Raw genomic sequence first — 17,330 nt, 5'->3', positions numbered from 1 at the left:
CGCACTATACCCGTTTCCAGCAGTGAGTGTATTCAAGTCAGCACCTTTCTGCAGCAGGAACTTGACCACGTCGATATTGCCGGCCAGAGCTGCGGCCATCAGCGGTGGATAAACCCATTTATCTCGAGGATCGCAGTTGATCTCGACACCACGGGCAAGTAGTTCAACGATATGATCGAGTCGCCCCAAATACGCCGCCGCCATCAGCACCGCCGCATCGGCTTCCTGTCCTTCCAGATCTTCCAAATCATCTCCACCGCCGAGAATCGACAAGAGCAGATCCGACCCGAGTATCCCGACAAGGACAGCAATCATTCCATCGCTGTACCACACGCGCAGCTCTGCATGAGTACTACCGTGGCGTGCAAACAGGCTAACCGCCCTTTCCACGGCTCGATGGATCGTGCTAATTAATGGAAATTTCCTAACCTCCGGGTCCGACTGGTACCTCTCTAGAAAACCTTTGAGGAGGCGTCTGGTCATCCCCATGGTCGAGAGGGACGGTGGACCACGCCGTAATCCCAGATCGCGCCCGAGACGGTTTGCCCGGATCGCATTGACAAAGACATCTATAATAACGGCGTCGAAAAGTCCTGGCGCGTGTTAGTTGATACCGAGGGGAAGTATTACAAGGGTGGGGTGGTTTACTGCTGACGAGCCGCAGACGCAGCAATTGCCGGAATGCCGCGTTAGGCGACCGACCAAATCGGTCGTTCCCGCTCCAGTATGAACTATCTGGAATTAATGGGACGATTATCTGGTGGATGAGCTCGTATGGCAGGGTTGGTGGCATTGTGGTGGTGAAGAGTTAAGAGGAGGATGATTGTTTGAGTTTTGCGGCTGAATTGCTGCGGATCGTCCACAACAACACAACACAGAAACTAACACAGTTGAGGAATATTAATTGAATAGGAACATATCCTAATTAATAAGCATAAACCCAGGTAACCTTCTGATCCCCCCGTCTATCCACTCTTGCCTGCTCCTCTGCATACTCCCTCTCATCCCAAGACACAATAACTCTCCTCCTCCGGCGATTCTCCCACATATACAGCCCTCGCATCGCACAGAATCCCACCATCCCCACCGCAATCAGTATCATCGTCACAACCAGCGGATACCTATATCCCGGCGCATAGCTCGACTTGAACAGCTGCCCCGCAATCACTCCAGCGAGGTTACTCCACCCATTGATACCCAGGATAATCGACCTGGCCGCCTTCCCCGGTGTATTCGAGGCCAGCCATACAGCGACCAGTGGCCCGCCGACGAATACACCAGCCAGACAAACATGCGCGAAGCCATAGCGGAGTTTCTCGTTCCCTGACGTGGCCATCACCACACACCCGATCAGCCCGAGTGCCATCCCGAAGACGGTGTGCAGACTGCGCTCTTTGAGGTGGTCGGAGGAGTACACGATGATAATCAGTCCGACTGTTCCGACGATGAATGGGGGGACGGCCATGAGTGTTGCTTTGACCCCTTCGTATCCCATCCCTTCGACGATGAGTGGGAGGAAAGTGGTGAATGCTGTGACGGGGAGGACGCTGAGGATGTTGCATACGACGATGAGCAGCTTCTTCCAGTCTTTCAGCACGTCTTTCACGTCGCGGAGTGTAATGTTCGATTCATGCTCTGATGTATCTCCGGCGTGTGCATCGTCCGCCGCCATGCGTTTTGCTGCGTGCTCCCGTTCTTTAGCGGTTAAGAACCACGCTGTCCCTGGTGAAATGGGCAGGACGAGAAGGCCGATAATGGCCACGAAAACAGTCAACGCGCCCTCGAAGAGAAACACCGTCTGCCAGCCGTGTAGTATCTCCGAATCAAGGTGAAGCAGACCGTAAGCTAACAGCCCAGCAAACGCCCCAGCGACAGAGTACATCCCCGAGAACAGACCCATGCGGAAGCCGAGGGAGAATTTCGGATAGAATAGGGACATGTAGTAGTATGCGGTTGGGGTGAAGCCTGATTCGCCTACACCGAGGAGGAGGCGCAATGCGAGGAACGTTGGTGTGCTGTTCACCCCGATATGGGCTATGCAGATGCTCCCCCAGACGATCATGAGGGTGCATACCCACCATTTAGGGCCGATGTAGCGCCCGATCATGGAAGAGACGGGTTGCAGGGGTACGTACGTAGCGGAGAACTGATGGTCAGCATAGCCATAGCCTTAGGACAAGGTACCTACCAGTGATAGAGAGTTGGGAATGTCGTTTGGATGGAGGTTGGCGTCCTCGATGAAGGTGCTTGTCGCGACGAATCCGACATTGGTCTTGTCGATTCCAAGGAGCTGTCCCTGTTAGATATGAATGTCCAACATACGAGGGCGAGAACGCACGATAAACCCAATTGCCAGAATCAACAACAGGATAAAGTCCAACTTGAGATTGACTCTGCGATCAAGCGCCTTTTCCTCCTCCGACACAGGCTCATAATGCGAGACCTCTGTTGCCACGACCCTTTTCGCATCCTCGACCTCCGCCAGGGAAGGCTTATCCACGCGAGTGACCTCCATGGAAAATTGTTCTAGGTGAGTTGGCCAACATTGAAACACCGAGGGGGCTCCTTAAAAGGTGATCAGCGTGTCCCCATCTATATGCAACGGGGATAGCGTCACTCTCCACAGTCCGGGGTCAGTCTGCGGGGTCGGCAGTGGGGACCATAAATGGAGACAGCCCCCAGTCGCATTCGAGTTTGTTAATCTATTCTGTCTCCATTTCGCCATTTCGCCATGACTCGACCGCGCAAGAAGCTCAACCTACAGTGTGGCTTCTGCCCTAAGAGATATACCAAGCGCGAGCACCTTCAGGTACCTATCCCTATTATTTTAGAGAAATATGCTAACGACAGCAGAGACACGAGCGAATTCGTATGTTAATAGATATATTATTAGAGTATAGCTAATCTGGTAGATACTGGTTCGAAACCATTCTCCTGCTCGGTCTGTGCACGATGTTTCTCTCGTCAGGATGTCTTGAACCGCCATCTTCGGATTCATTCAGATTCTGATTTTACGGACAACGCTGCTCGGATTACGCCGCAGAGTCTGTCTACAGCTGCTGACTGGCCTATGGAGCATGCATCAACACAGCTCCCGGACTGCATGCCGCTATATCAGACGCCTATGGAAGAGCCACGGCCGATGTCAGAAGATTTAGCCTCTGGACTGCTGTGGCCTGATTCAGAGGAACTGCTGCATAATATCATGTCTATCGATCCGACGCTCTGGCAGCAGCCTCTTGCATTAGCCCCGTCGACAGCTGGCCTGCTCGATACGGGGGAAATAGGAGTCTACGAAAACTCCCCAAACAGCACGATTGCTGACGATGGCCGGCAGGCAATCCAGTCTCTCAACAGTTTACTTACTGATACAGTAAGTGCATACCTATGTGACAACTCTGATCTAACGGTAGCAGCTTTCGACCGTCACAGCGCCAGCAAGTCTCACCGGTCTGACGTCGCGGTTCCTCGACGGCAGCCTGCATATGTTCTTTGAAAACATCATCCCCATGTTTCCCATCTTCCACCGTCCGACATTCGTGTTCAGAGACTGTGCTCCGCCACTTCTACTTAATGCGATCGCCCTAGGCGCGTTGTTCCTTGGTAGTCAAGATGCAATTGAAAAGGTATACCCCCGTCTCCTGCTGCAAGCTACAACACCACTAACAATGTAGGCCGACGTGCTATGGCGCCTCGCACACACTGCCGTAGCAACATCATGGCATACAATGATAACCCGCCGGCGGCCATCCGACTGCTGTACAGGCGTGGAACTCGTCCAGACCGTCCTGCTGAGCCAGATCTACGCCGCCCTATCCAAGGTACCCCATCTACCCTAACGATCGTAATAATACTAAATGTTCTAGAATCGCACATTCCGCACAACAAGCCAAGTCTTCCACGGCATCGGCATCCACTGGGCAAGCCACTGCGGGATGTACGACGCCGCTGATACAACTTCAGTCCCGCTGCCCACCAACTCAGATAGTGTTGCGGGTAAACAACACGCCTGGCGGCGCTGGATCGCGCACGAGACTATGCTCCGCACCCTGCTCGGTCTGTATATCGTCGACGGCGTCGTCTCGCAGTTTAGCGGGAACCCGACTTTCGCGCGCCATACGGCGAATCCGCTCCTACTGCCTAGCAGCGATGCAGCATTTGCTGCTACAGGTCCGGATGAGTGGCTGGTTCATATACGGCCGTCAAGCAGGGTACGGTTCTGCGATGTCTACCACTCCCTCTTTTCAAGTAACGGCGAGAAAGCGCGGTACGATATATCGCTTTTCCACCATAAAGTCATCCTCGAAGGAATCCGGTGTCTTGTCTCAGAAGCGAACCGCACAAACCCCGCGCCGGTGGGTATGCCATCGCGACACGACCTCTTGGTTGTATTAAGACGACTCCGCCAGAATATCCTCACCAGTCAAACCCTCACACCCACAGACCGGCTCACGGCCCTCCTCCAATGGCACTCCATCTGCCTAGACACAGCAGCAAGTACCGCGCGCGGAACGCGGCGCATGTGCCACCTGTTCGGGATAAAACAGGGGATATTCGGCGGGAGCCAGCGGGAGGAGAGTCTGATTAACCCAGCGCGGTGGGCGCATAGTTTCGCCGGCCGGGCGACGCTGCTTCATGCGGTGAGTATGCAGGCTATTGCAGCGCAACTGCCGCTGGGCCTTGCGTTTGATGTGAACATTCCTGGTGCGGTATTTGCGGCGGCCGCGACGTTTACGAGTTTTATTCTTGCGGGGGTGAGTAAGGTTGTTGTTCCGGCGGAGGTAGATTGGGATGTGGCCTTGATGGGGCTGCAGGATTCGGGCGCTGGTAAGGTGGTTGGGGATGGGGAGCAGACGATGCAGTTTATTGAGGGGGCTTTTGGTGTTGAGGGTCTGTCGAGGGAGAAGTATGTTGTTCGTGACTTGGCGTATGATTTAACGGCTATACGGACGCTGCTTAGGGGGCTGTCGCTGCAGTGGGGGGTTGCGGTGGAGATGGAGGAGGTTGTTAGTGCTTATATCGAGCGGTGCGAGTTGTAATTGATATTATTATTGAATATTACTACCGGAATAGCTGTCAAGGTGATTGTCCCCACCTGACTCGTGTCTATATTGTCCCCATTCTTTGTGTCCCCACTATGTACATTAGGTCGAGCTGTATAAAATACCTAGGCAATAATCCTACCGTTCTCAACTGCCGACGATACCATCCACAGCCAAGATGTCAACAACAGAAGTCGAATCGCACGACTTCAGCTTAATCAAAGACAACAACCCAGCCGATATCTACGCGCAATTCGCAGCCCTACGCTCAAAATGCCCCGTCGCACACACAACCGACAACGGCGGTTTCTACCTGCTAACACGCTACGAGGACGTCAAAACCGCAGCATCAGATACAGAGACATTCATCTCCTCGGTAAAGGCCGTCATCCCCAGTGATCCGCGTGGTATTCGACGTCCACCACTCAACACCGACCCGCCAGCACATACACCCTACCGAACAGCACTAGATCGCACGCTGCGCCCGAAAAGGCTGAAACGGTTGGAACCGGTATTAACACAACATGCAGAGCGCGAGTTCGCCAAACTGCTCTCAAATAGAGGGGGCGATATCTGCGGCGAATTCAGCGCCATGTTCGCCGCGTGGGTTGAGACGGCGTGGCTGAATCTGGAGGATGAGACGGCGCCGATGCTTGCTTCCACGGCTGCGGCTTGGGTGAATGCATGGCGACGACAGGATCCGAAGGAGACCTCTGCGCAGTCGGAGAAGTTGTATGCGATTGCGCGGAAATTGTTTGCGGATAGACGGGTTAGTCCGAGGGATCCGGAGCAGGATCCGGCTAGTTCGTTGTTGTTGGAGAGGGATTCTAACGGAATGCCTCTGGATGATGAGCTTTTGATGTACGATCCCTACCACGATATATGTCTGCGTGGTAGATGCTAATCGAGTAGTGGTGCCCTAAGACAATCTCTCGTCGTCGGGATGGTTGCGCCGCCGCTTCTCTTTGGGGTTATGTGTAACCATCTTTCACAGGATAAGTCTCTCCAGGCTAGGCTACGCGCAGACCCATCCCTGATCCCCGCTGCAGTTGAAGAGTTCGTCCGGCTCTACGTACCATACCGCGGCTTCTGTCGGACGCCATCCCGGGATATACAGCTGCACGGTCGAACAATCCCCGCGAAAACACCGATTACGATGACATACGCCGCGGCGAATCGTGATCCTGAGGTGTTTCCTGACCCTGATGAGTTTATTCTCAATCGTCCGAATATTACCTCCCATTTGGGATTTGGACGTGGGAGGCATAGATGTGCGGGCATGCCGTTGGCGCGGATGTAAGTTGTACTTTACCTTATAGGACGAAGGGCTAACGTAATTAGGGCATTGCTAATTGGCCTTTCTGTCATTTTGCGCAATTCGGCGGAGTTCGAAGTAGATGGGCCGCTTGAGTATGCTGGCATGCCGGAGATGGGCATTACAAGCTGTCCGCTGCGAATCACACCAAAGACCCCGGTGTAGGCAAATTGGTGTCACTTTGTGATATATCCTCGATCTTTCCTATAGAATTCGCCTAAGTAATTCCGATCTGCCTAACTGATCTGCCTAATCAATCCACATTCCCTACGGTACTCCACCATCCCGTCGGACACGCTGCGTAAAGACGGATGTTTCTGTTTAGATTCGTAGCTTCTTGCTCAAGCCATCATCTAGACAACGCCCATCCTCACCAGAAAATACCTAGCCACTGAGCAGCTCGATTGCACGAGGCTGTTCCCTGACTCAGCAAGATACCATGGTTTGCACCCCGCACATCAACACAGCCACGCGCCCAAAGGCGCTTACTTCCAGCAGTTCACATTTCTCTGCCTCATATTCAAATCCGCCTAGATGCCTTGGAATCTCTGAGGAATTAAGATATGGCTAGTCCGCATGCCCCAACTACCTATGCTCCTACAAGCCACCGTTGCCGCCCAGCAACACGAGCCGGGTTCGAAATCGCCATCATCTGCGCCTTGACCGTTGAGCGAAACGCAATCGAGGCTCTATTGGACGAGGTGTACGAAGCGGACGACTTCTCCTACGGAAAGGCCGATGGGGACACAAACAGCTACACGACGGGGAGATTGGCCAACCAACATGTGGTCCTTGTGTACATGCGTGACACCGGCATAGGGGACGCAGCTGGGGCTGCGGCCAGCCTCAAATCGAGCTTTAGAGGGATTAAAATGGCCTTGGTTGTCGGCGTCTGTGGTGGTGTGCCAACAACCTCTAGTGGCGAGGAAATTGTCCTCGGCGATGTGATTATCAGCACTGAGGTGGTTCAGTTCGACCGTGGGAAGCGGTATCCCAATCGGTATGTACGAACAAACGGTACCCCCAAGGGATCGAATCGCGAGATTGGTTCGTTTGCGAACAAGCTGTCCGGTGCTACATCCCACGACGGAATCAGAGATAAAACGGCTAAATACACTGCTGAGATCTGTGGCCGAGCAAAGTTTCGGGGCTCAGTCTACCCAGGGTCCGACAGAGATATTCTGTATCCAGCTGATTATCGTCATAAGCATCGACGGCATCCCTGTGCTGTTTGTGATAGCTGTCTGGGGGCAACGGATGATGTTTGCGACGCCGCGCTGCAGGCCTCCTGCGAAGTTTTAGGTTGCGACGCGGAGGAGCAGATAAAACGCAGTCGCATACAATCAGCGCACAGCCCTTCTGGCAATGGAGACGATATGGCCGTGGCAGATAGCGAACATACCCCAAAGCCCCGTATTCACTTTGGTCGAATAGCTTGCAGCAACCAGGTGATGAAAAGTGCGCAGCACCGGGAAGACATAGTCAAAGAGGAGCAAGTGATCGCATTCGAGATGGAAAGTGCTGGTACATGGGATTATGTGCCCACCGTTGTGATCAAAAGCGTGGCAGACTACGCGGACTGCCACAAATCCAAAGAGTGGCAAGGCTATGCAGCTGTGGTCGCCGCGGCGTGTACCAAGGCTGTCCTGGAGGAATGGAGACCTGCAGATGGAACACTTCCTTTGCCTGAGCGTGCGTCCCAGGGGCCCGTATTCCAGTAAGTCATCCATCGTCATACTGTAAACGATATCTGACTAAAGCCATTCCCAGTTCTGTCGAAGACATAAATGCCAGCATTAAGCATGCCCTTGAAGTAGTCAAGGCGGCGCTTGACGAGTCAAAAGGCGAGGTAGATAGGAGCAACAAGCACTGTGAGGCTCATACATCCGAGATGGAGGGCGTGGAAACCAAGATCACAACACTTGGTGACGCATTATACGCCCTCGTTGGTAGCCAACTTGGCCGGCTGGTCGCGGCATTCAACGAGTATATGGCCTTTCTCTTAAGTTCAATTGTCCTCTTGGGAGTTATGACCAAGGAGACAGATGACTCATTAAAGTCCCTTCAACGGGCTGATGACAAGATCGAGGCGGCGAGGGTTGAGGCTGAGCTATTGACAAACTTGCAAGCTGAGCCCGGGCACCAAAGCTCTGAGGGCAATGGACAACGTTCTTTAGATGGCAGGGCCGATACTGCTCTATCCGCTACGCACAGTGACACTCAAGGTTCGGATGTACTGGCCAGTGGAGAGGGTCCATCCAACACGAGGAAGCATGCCAAGCGAAACGACAAGAAAGCAACAACCATCTCACCGGAAACTGAAGACCCTGAGGATCCGGCTATTTCTGTATCCAGTCAAGAGTCTGTACAGTCCAGTCTGAAACTACAGGTAGCCCGGACAACGAACCACGAAGAACAGCTCAGTCTCCTTCATCGCCAAGTCAATGATCTTCGAGAAATGTCCGGCAGACTAGACATCTCCCAAGCGGAACTCCGGACTAAGATCGAAGCGACGAGAGATTTGCTGGAGAAAGAAAAGGAATTGCAATCGGAGACAGAACGGAAGGAAAAGGAGGCCAAAGATGAAAAGAACAACGCTTGGCTTGGGTGGTGCGTGATTCTGTAACTTCTTCATTCAGGATTTCGACGGCCGCTTTACGCTACATAAATGGTGTAAAATTCATTAGAAACGAGCAATTTTGTCCGATGATTTGGTGGCTGTTATAGAAAAATACAGATACTCAAACAGTTAAACTAAAATATCCACTGCTACGACACCCGCGGATAATTCCACGTCCAATTCCTGATATAATCCGGATCAATCCCATTATCCCACGCCTCATTCCTGGCCAGCATCTGCAGATTCAAAAACTTCTCTCTCGCCCCGGCCGCCGTATTCCCCAACGACTCAATCCGGTCAATCGCATCAATCGCCAGGCTATACCGATCTGTCTGATTGCGCACGGCCAGCTCAAACGGCGTGTCGATGTTTCCTTTCTCCTTGTACCCGCGCACATGCAGATGATGCTGGCCAGGGCGTTTATAGGTGAGTCTGTGCACGAGCCACGGGTATGAGTGGAAACTGAATATGATAGGCTTGTCTGTAGTGAAGACGGCCTTCCACTGGCGATCCGGCATGCCGTGGGGGTGGTTTACTGTGGAAATGAGCTTGAAGAGGTCGACGACGTTGACGAAGCGGATTTTCAGGCCTGGGACGTGGCGGCGCAGCAGGTCTGTTGCGGCGAGGGCTTCGTGGGTCGGCACATCGCCGCAGGCTGCCATGACCACGTCGGGCTCGCTGCCTTGGTCGTTGCTGGCCCAGTCCCAGATTCCCAGTCCCTTGGTGCAGTGGGAGATTGCGTCGTCCATGTTCAGGAACTGGATGTGTTCTTGCTTGTCTGCGACGATGACGTTGACGTAGTTAGTGCTGCGGAGGCAGTGGTCTGTTACGGAGAGGAGGGTGTTTCCGTCGGGGGGGAGGTAGATGCGAACGACTTCGGGGGACTTGTTGGCGACGACGTCGAGGAAGCCCGGGTCTTGGTGGGTGAAGCCGTTGTGGTCCTGGCGCCAGACGGTGGAGGTGAGGAGGATGTTGAGCGAGGCGACTTTGGCGCGCCATTCGACTTCGAGGCATTTCTCGATCCATTTGCAGTGCTGGTTGACCATTGAGTCGATGATGTGGATGAATGGCTCGTAGCTGTTAAGGAGTCCGTGCCGGCCTGACAGGACGTAGCCCTCTAGCCAGCCCTCGCAGGTGTGCTCGCTGAGCATTTCCATGACGCGGCCGGTTGTGGTGAGGTTTCCTCCGTCGCTATCTTCGTCGAAATATTCTCCCAGCCAGACTTTCTTGCCTGCTTTATAGATCTCGGAGAGTTTGTTTGATTCAGTCTCGTCTGGGCCAAAGACGCGGAACGAGGTCATGTTGTTGCCGACCACGTCACGGAGGAACTTGGCCATGTTGCCCATGCTAGGCCGGACGGATACCCCAGGTTCAAGGTCTTTGAGGGCGTAATTGCGGAAGTCAGGGACATCGAGTGGTCGCCGTAGGATACCACCGTTGGCGACAGGGTTGGCGCTCATTCGGAAGTTGCCTTTCGGGGCCAGCTCTCTCAGCTCAGGGATCAGTTTACCGTCTTTGAATAGCCTCTCCGGTCCGTAGCTCTTCATCCAGGATTCCAAGAATTTCAGATGCGACTGGTTGGTTAAAACATCAGTGATTGGGATCTGGTGGGCGCGCCAGAAGCCTTCCAAATGTTTTCCGTCGACTTCGCGCGGCGCAGTCCAGCCTTTTGGCGACCGCAAGATAATCATCGGCCAGAGTGCTCGGGATGCCTTTTTCGAGTCGCGGGCTTCTTTCTGAATCTTTTTGATTTCCAAGACGCAGTGTTCCAGGGTGGCGGCCATTGCCTGGTGCATGCTTGGAAGGTCACTCCCTTCGACGAAATACGGGGTCCATCCATAGCCGCGGAATAGTGCTTCTAGCTCCTGGTGAGGAATCCGAGCAAGCACGGTAGGATTGTTAATCTTATACCCGTTCAGATGCAGAACAGGCAGAACAGCTCCATCGGTGATAGGATTCAAGAACTTGTTGCTGTGCCAGCTCGTAGCGAGAGGACCGGTCTCCGCCTCGCCATCGCCAACGATCGTAAGCGTGATCAAGTTGGGATGGTCAAAGACAGTCCCAAAGGCGTGAGAGATGGAATATCCCAGCTCGCCACCTTCGTGCAAACTGCCTGGTGTCTCGGGCGTAGCATGGCTGCCAATGCCACCAGGGAACGAGAACTGTTTGAAGAACTTCTGCATCCCTCGCTCGTCTTCTGCCTTGTCAGGGTAGACTTCGGAATAGACACCTTCCAGATACGACTGGGAGATGATTCCAGGAGCACCGTGTCCCGGTCCGGAGATGAAGAGCACATCAAGGTCGTACTTCTTGATCAGACGGTTCATATGAATCCAGGTAAAAGACTGGCCAGCATCGGAACCCCAGTGACCTAGAAGTCGAGACTTGAGATGTTCACGCCTTAAAGGCTCCTTGAGAAGGGGATTCTCGCGCAGATAGAGCATGCCCAGGCAGAGGTACAAGCTGGCCCGGAAATAGGCGTCCGTCTTGCGCACATCCTCAGCGGAGAGGGGTTTCCCTGGAACGGTGGAACGCGCAGCTCCGTACGCAGAGATGCTCTCTTCTGCTTTGTTCGACATTGTATATTAAATCTGGTACAGGGGACAATAGTGTCGATCTGCAGTTGAGTGTTGGAGCGCGTGCATTGAGGGTATAAACCCCGCGCAGCGAGTCTGTGACGTATGTCTTCATCTTCATGGACATGGAGGTCATGACGCGCAGCAAACAGACGCGTTGGTTGTGGTTGTTGGTTGTTGGTTCGTTGCTGGTCTGGTTCTGGTTCTGTTCTGGCTTGTGCATCCGCGGCTTCCGTCGCTATTCCTGTTTGGGACGGATGCCTTATTCAGTAGGTGTCAACACTGAGCAGTATACCACAGCAATTAACAGTGCTGTGCGGAATGGGTTTGCTCTTTATACACGCGTCTGGGTCGGCATTGTTGACGAGGTGGTACTGTTGACCGTCGGTTTCGGTTATTGCGAGATAGAATTCCCAGTCGAACTGGCGCTCGGCGCCGAGATCTGAGAGGAGGATATACAGGCTGTTTTGGTGGAAGGTGATGGCATAGATTCTTGTATTTGTGAATCAAAAGCCGCTGTAGGCAGCACGCGGGAGGGGGACGCATATGGCGCAAACCATGTACATTGAGCTGGCATATTCATTAACTGCCCAACAAGACCTGCATGAGCATGGGATTATGATTGGTGCCCTTTGTTCCCCTCGCACAGACACCTCAAGCCGTCCACGGCGACGGATATTCTTTGTCAAGACTACCTGGATCAATATCTCAGCTCTGCTAGTACATGTAAATCATGCAGTCAGCATTGGACATCATTTCTAATGCCAGTCTCTCACCTACTGAGCATTTATTGCTGAAGCACTTTGTCGAGGGTGCAGTTCATCCAGAAAAGGCAGCTGGCTATCTTCTGTCCAGAGTCCAGGCATCTAAGGGTCAAGTGGAGAATACCCTTCGCCAGCTCAAACAGGAATGGAGACATCTTGTATCTTTAGGTATCAGTTCTGAATATGCATCTTTGCTAGCACAGCTAATACCTTTAGTCACGACGTTTGACCCGATTCCCCGCCATGTCCAAGATTTGGCTATTCAGCGGGATGGCGCGGACTATACAATGAGACGAATACCGAGTCATTCTCCAGGATCCAAGACAGAACCTGCATACGTGATTCCCCCATCGATGATTCGGAGTCTCGATTCTGGTGATCAGGTGAGCTGCACTGGAATCATGCTGGTGATCGGTTTTGACATTGCAGAACGTTTTAATGCCACTACTGGAGGCATTTCTATCTGTGGACTATGTTTCCAGACTCAGAACGCTCCTTGAGACCGAGCCAGATGATACTCCGACACTGCTCCAGAATATCCTGTCTCTTCCCCCAAGTATACATAAAGCATTTCGCGCAGGACATCTCGATATTCGTACTCGGACTGAATTACGTGGAAATCCACCACCTATAGATGAGTATCCCGATAATTGCGGAGTAAGACCCTCCATGGTACATTTGGTAGCACTCGCGACTAACCAAAATAGTATGGACTACGTCGTCTCTACCCAGAGGAAATCTCCGGCTTATATCTAGGGGACGGCACTCCGTTCGAAAATATAATGCATTATTTCCAGCTAGCTACATCGGATCCTAAACGACTCCGCCTCCCGAGCAGCTTCTTGATCAACGTGCATTTTCGGTTTGCCACCGCATTACATCTGTTCTATATCGAGGATAAGGTTGCCAGGGGGTGGCCTCGAAAGTCACGACTTCCAGACCTTCACGTACCGGAAACTCTAAAACATGCATTAACCTTGCTTTGGCTGAAAGTACCACAATATATACGCGTGTCAGTATACACACTTCTAAACAAAATCGGACGCAGACTCTATCCACTCGAAGCCAGTGTTTGGGCCCAGCGCCTACCATTCGGACTATACATGAAGCAATGCACACGCGCTCCACAGAACGAACCAAATGTTCTAAGACTCATTGAAAAGAAAACAACCATCCCAGCCCCACGACTGATCGACACCTGGGAGTCCGACGGGATAGCTAATATCCTCATGACACGCCTCTCGGGTGTACCAGTTCAGGAGGTCTGCCACTTAATGTCCTACCCCGAGCGCGATCGCTTTGCGAGGGATATCAGGGATTGTGTTGAGCAGCTACGCAGACTCCCGAATCGGTCACCGTATTTGATATGTGACTCCCTCGGTGGCGCGATTACGGACCACCGCATCCCAGGAGATACTGGGGGTCCGTTCAAGACAGAGTCTGAATTCAATGACCACCTATCAAGTCATCTCAAGGTCCCCTTCTCAAGAGTCGTTGAGCTGAAGGGTCTCTCTCCGCGTGACCACGAGCACTTTTACTTTACGCACGCGGACTTTCATCCGAGTAATCTGCTTGTGGAGGGCGGATGTCTGAGTGGGATTGTGGATTGGGAGTCTGCGGGCTTTCGGCCGGAGTATTGGGAGTTTACCAAGGCTATGTATGGCGCTATGGGAGGGGGTGTGATGGGGGATATTTTCTGGCGGGCTTTTGGGAGGGAGTATGAAGCTGAACTGGAGGTGGAGAGGGAGATGTGGTATTTGACTCCGTTTGGGTCTTGACTCGCGTGTAATGGGTTAATAATCGACTTCAACGGTTTTATTGGTATAATTACATCTAGAAGATCGCCATAAGTTCTGCTGTCGCGGACGTTATCCGCAGCCGGTGCCCATCACTGCATAGCCCAGTGGGCCAGCCAGGTAATTAAGCAGATGATGTGGTTAGTATACCTCCTGAGACGCAATACTCGAGTCATTCCATATCAGCTCTGGGATACACATCCTACAGCCTCACCGACCCACATCGGTCAGGACACTATGGAAACGCGGGAACGACGGATACCTCAACGACCACTCGCCGTGCTACAACACCGGCAACGGCCGCACCTTCACCATCGAGGGAGACTGCTGGAACACCGGGCGCCAGTTCCACTGTCTCGGTGACAACTTGGGCGGGCCGAAGGAGTGTGAGGTTAGAGATGCTGATGGGAATGTGCTCGGGTCTAGTGAGGTAACTTAAAGAGCATGCCAATACAGGCTATATGTTGCTATAAGCCTACTTGGTGGCTCCCCACATGCGGAGATAGGGCTCCTCATATCACATCATTGCAGCAGTGGGTCGGCATTATTTAAGCTGCCCCTCCCTTCATTAATAAATACTTGCCCCTCCTCAGGGACTCTGCCCCATCATCAATTGATTGAAGATGTCCCTCCCCCGCCCACCTCTCGACCCCGACCTGCAGCCCGCCCAGGACCGCTTCGACAAAAACAGCGCCCTCGTCCCCCAGGACAAGCTCAATGCCCGTCGAAATGCCGCCCGCCTGAGCTGGGAAGCCATCAGCAAAGGAAAAGAAGACTCCATCAGCCACACCGAGCTCGACATCCCCGGCCCCGCGGGCCCTCTCCGCGCCTCCATCCTCCGCTCCAAGAACCCCCACCACACCAACAAACCCGCCGCAGAGACCATCGGCATCGTCCACTTCCACGGCGGCGGCTTCTGCACCTCCGATCGCTTCCACGGCCTCAACACCTTATTCCCACTCATCGAGTCCCTGGGCGCCATCGTCATCGGCGCAGAATACCGTCTCACCCCGGAACACCCGCAGCCCGCACCCGTCGAAGACTCCTACGCCGCTCTACAATGGATCGCCTCGCACTCCGCCGAACTCGGCTTCAACCCCAACAAGCTAATCACCTGCGGCGGCTCAGCAGGCGGGAATCTCACAGCCGGTGTATCCCTGCTTGCGCGCGATCGCAACGGCCCCTCCATCCTCGGCCAACTCCTCTTCTACCCCTGGATCTCGGATGAGACGTCCTCGACCTCGTTGCAGCAATTCGGCGATGTCCAGCCCTGGACGAAAGAGGATACGGCGCATGCGCTGGACTTTGCATTGGGGAAGGACCGTAAAGGTACCAGTATCTATACGATTCCAGCCTCTGCGACGGATTTGAGGGGCCTCCCGCCGACATATTTGGATGTGGGCGAGGCGGATGTGTTTCGGGATCAGGATGTGGATTTTGCGAATCGGTTGTGGGGGGATGGGGTGACGACGGAGTTTCATGTTTGGGTTGGGGCGTGGCATGCCTTTGATGCTTTTGCGCCGGAGGCGCAGGTTAGCAAGAAGGCGATGCAGGCCAGGCTGGAGTGGGTGAAGAGGTTGGTGGAGAGGTCGGGTTGATAGACTAGACTAGATATCATGAAGTTTCTGTCAGTGAATTCTCGCTATTCCCAGTAAAGACTTAGGGTTACCATATGTATTCTGCTGGTATTCAATAACCAGGCTGATATTGATGAAGCTTGGTATTGGGTTGGATTGAGTTTGGCATGGGTGAATAACCCTGTATTGGAACATTGCTATTGCCCAGTCTCCCAGCAATATCAACAATTCTTAAAATATCATGAATGGGAAACTGATATCTAATGTGACTTGATACAGTTAAGAGCTGTTGTTGTGCATAAGGTAGGGGTGTTGTGTGTATTCACTAACGGCTTTCAAACATCTATTCAATTGTCTTTAACAAGGCTTCTTTAGTCTCTCTGTTTCATTTCCCTGGCGCTCATTGGCTATGTAGATATAACAAGTGAACAGCCAGTACACTTCTTTGAATACACTCACTGCTCTTTGGACAGTTTGTGTTCCAGTCTGGTCCTGATAACTGAGACTCAGCTATTATTTATACCTTCCTGTCTTCCCCAGAGCTCTTCTCATTATCTTTCCTACTATCCTTCGTCCTCTCTTCTACTCTTTTACTATCAGCTCCTGCCAGTCGGGTCACCCTCCTTGATTTACCATTCTTAGTTACATCTCCACGTCAAGATGCGTTTCACTCTCCTCACGCTCCCTGTGGCTCTGCTCGCCACCGCGGCCTCCAGTGTATGTCCCCTTTCCAGCCACCAAGATACAATCCATACTAACAATTTAACAATTCCGCCAGCACACCATCGACTGCTGGGGAAAGGGCCTTCACCCCCCTATCAAAAGCGTGGACTACATCACCAGTCTGATGGACCAGGTCACCAGCGGCCGCATTGACACCCTCCCCGGCTACTCGGACAGGGAATCGATATACCTCGACGCCGATTCGTGCAAGGAGCTCGCCTGCTTCAAGGGCGCTCAGGTCCGCTGGTGCAGCACTGTACGTATCCGACCCTTCTCCTTCCCCTCCATATATCCAAACTAACCAACCACCTTTCCTCCATAGCGCGATAGCACTCTCAAGCTCCACATGCAGAATATCGTTGATGGTCTCAGGTCTATTCGTCGTGAATGCCGTGAAGACGGCCTTGATACTGTTGGTGGTGTTCTCTACCAGCCTGATAACTGGAATATCATCTTGCAGCAGGAGGACGCGTGCGAGGGCAAGTAAGCGCTTACTTCGTCGGTTGTTCTTCTCCTGGAGTTGGGCCCTTTTTATCCTTTATGGTACCTCTATGAAGATGGACGATGAAGGACTTCAACACCTGATGGGCACTGCAAGAGGTTTTCCGACTGGAGGTCGTTTCCTCGATCGCTTCAGTACTTGATTTTGTTTAGCATGCATAAAATTTGACTTCTGACATTTTCTAAGTTATTCTTGGCCCATTTGGACAAAATTGTACGACTTCAATTTCTATCCGTAACACTGTCTGCTCTCGTCAGTACACTGCAGGTTTCCAGCCTTGTACGGTCTAACCACCTCCCCATTAGATGACATTACACGTACGGTGATTGCCGAGGAGGGGTTCCCCCGCCTTACTGGTCGATCTACATGGTCAGCGCCTTGAGAGCCCTGGATCTCTTGGTTCTTTGAGCTAGAT

General features: G+C 52.9%; 7 protein-coding genes across 7 annotated transcripts; 5 read left to right on the top strand and 2 right to left on the bottom strand.

The window, feature by feature from the left end:
- Positions 1–925: 925 nt before the first annotated feature.
- ASPVEDRAFT_144913 (uncharacterized protein) lies at positions 926–2,515 on the bottom strand (the record flags this gene model as incomplete). Its single annotated transcript, XM_040808032.1, has 3 exons — positions 926–2,146; positions 2,189–2,290; positions 2,339–2,515. The coding sequence occupies 3 exons, from the start codon at positions 2,513–2,515 to the stop codon at positions 926–928; spliced, it is 1,500 nt and encodes a 499-aa protein (XP_040674637.1).
- A 216-nt stretch (positions 2,516–2,731) lies between these two features.
- Positions 2,732–6,607, top strand: ASPVEDRAFT_66686 (uncharacterized protein; the record flags this gene model as incomplete). Its single annotated transcript, XM_040815903.1, has 8 exons — positions 2,732–2,873; positions 2,913–3,373; positions 3,417–3,626; positions 3,675–3,821; positions 3,867–5,026; positions 5,256–5,903; positions 5,955–6,338; positions 6,384–6,607. 8 exons carry the CDS (start codon positions 2,732–2,734, stop codon positions 6,520–6,522), a joined length of 3,291 nt encoding a protein of 1,096 aa, XP_040674636.1. The 3' UTR covers positions 6,523–6,607.
- A 313-nt stretch (positions 6,608–6,920) lies between these two features.
- Positions 6,921–8,078, top strand: ASPVEDRAFT_145302 (uncharacterized protein; the record flags this gene model as incomplete). The annotated part of the gene is made up of 1 exon (XM_040808054.1): positions 6,921–8,078. One exon carries the CDS (start codon positions 6,921–6,923, stop codon positions 8,076–8,078), a length of 1,158 nt encoding a protein of 385 aa, XP_040674635.1.
- Positions 8,079–8,969: 891 nt separating this feature from the next.
- Positions 8,970–11,723, bottom strand: ASPVEDRAFT_48012 (phosphoketolase family protein). The gene has a single exon (XM_040813923.1). It carries the CDS (start codon positions 11,554–11,556, stop codon positions 9,127–9,129), a length of 2,430 nt encoding a protein of 809 aa, XP_040674634.1. The 5' UTR covers positions 11,557–11,723; the 3' UTR covers positions 8,970–9,126.
- A 563-nt stretch (positions 11,724–12,286) lies between these two features.
- ASPVEDRAFT_90077 (uncharacterized protein) lies at positions 12,287–14,095 on the top strand (the record flags this gene model as incomplete). Its single annotated transcript, XM_040818727.1, has 4 exons — positions 12,287–12,485; positions 12,534–12,700; positions 12,747–12,974; positions 13,025–14,095. 4 exons carry the CDS (start codon positions 12,287–12,289, stop codon positions 14,093–14,095), a joined length of 1,665 nt encoding a protein of 554 aa, XP_040674633.1.
- A 641-nt stretch (positions 14,096–14,736) lies between these two features.
- ASPVEDRAFT_90076 (alpha/beta hydrolase) lies at positions 14,737–15,711 on the top strand (the record flags this gene model as incomplete). The annotated part of the gene is made up of 1 exon (XM_040818726.1): positions 14,737–15,711. The coding sequence occupies one exon, from the start codon at positions 14,737–14,739 to the stop codon at positions 15,709–15,711; it is 975 nt and encodes a 324-aa protein (XP_040674632.1).
- A 639-nt stretch (positions 15,712–16,350) lies between these two features.
- On the top strand, positions 16,351–16,900 carry ASPVEDRAFT_90075 (uncharacterized protein; the record flags this gene model as incomplete). Its single annotated transcript, XM_040818725.1, has 3 exons — positions 16,351–16,407; positions 16,469–16,669; positions 16,736–16,900. The coding sequence occupies 3 exons, from the start codon at positions 16,351–16,353 to the stop codon at positions 16,898–16,900; spliced, it is 423 nt and encodes a 140-aa protein (XP_040674631.1).
- Positions 16,901–17,330: the final 430 nt, after the last annotated feature.

Source organism: Aspergillus versicolor, assembly GCF_001890125.1.
Source record: "Aspergillus versicolor CBS 583.65 unplaced genomic scaffold ASPVEscaffold_17, whole genome shotgun sequence".
Classification (NCBI taxonomy): domain Eukaryota; kingdom Fungi; phylum Ascomycota; class Eurotiomycetes; order Eurotiales; family Aspergillaceae; genus Aspergillus; species Aspergillus versicolor.
This window is presented reverse-complemented; position numbering and strand designations above follow the sequence as displayed.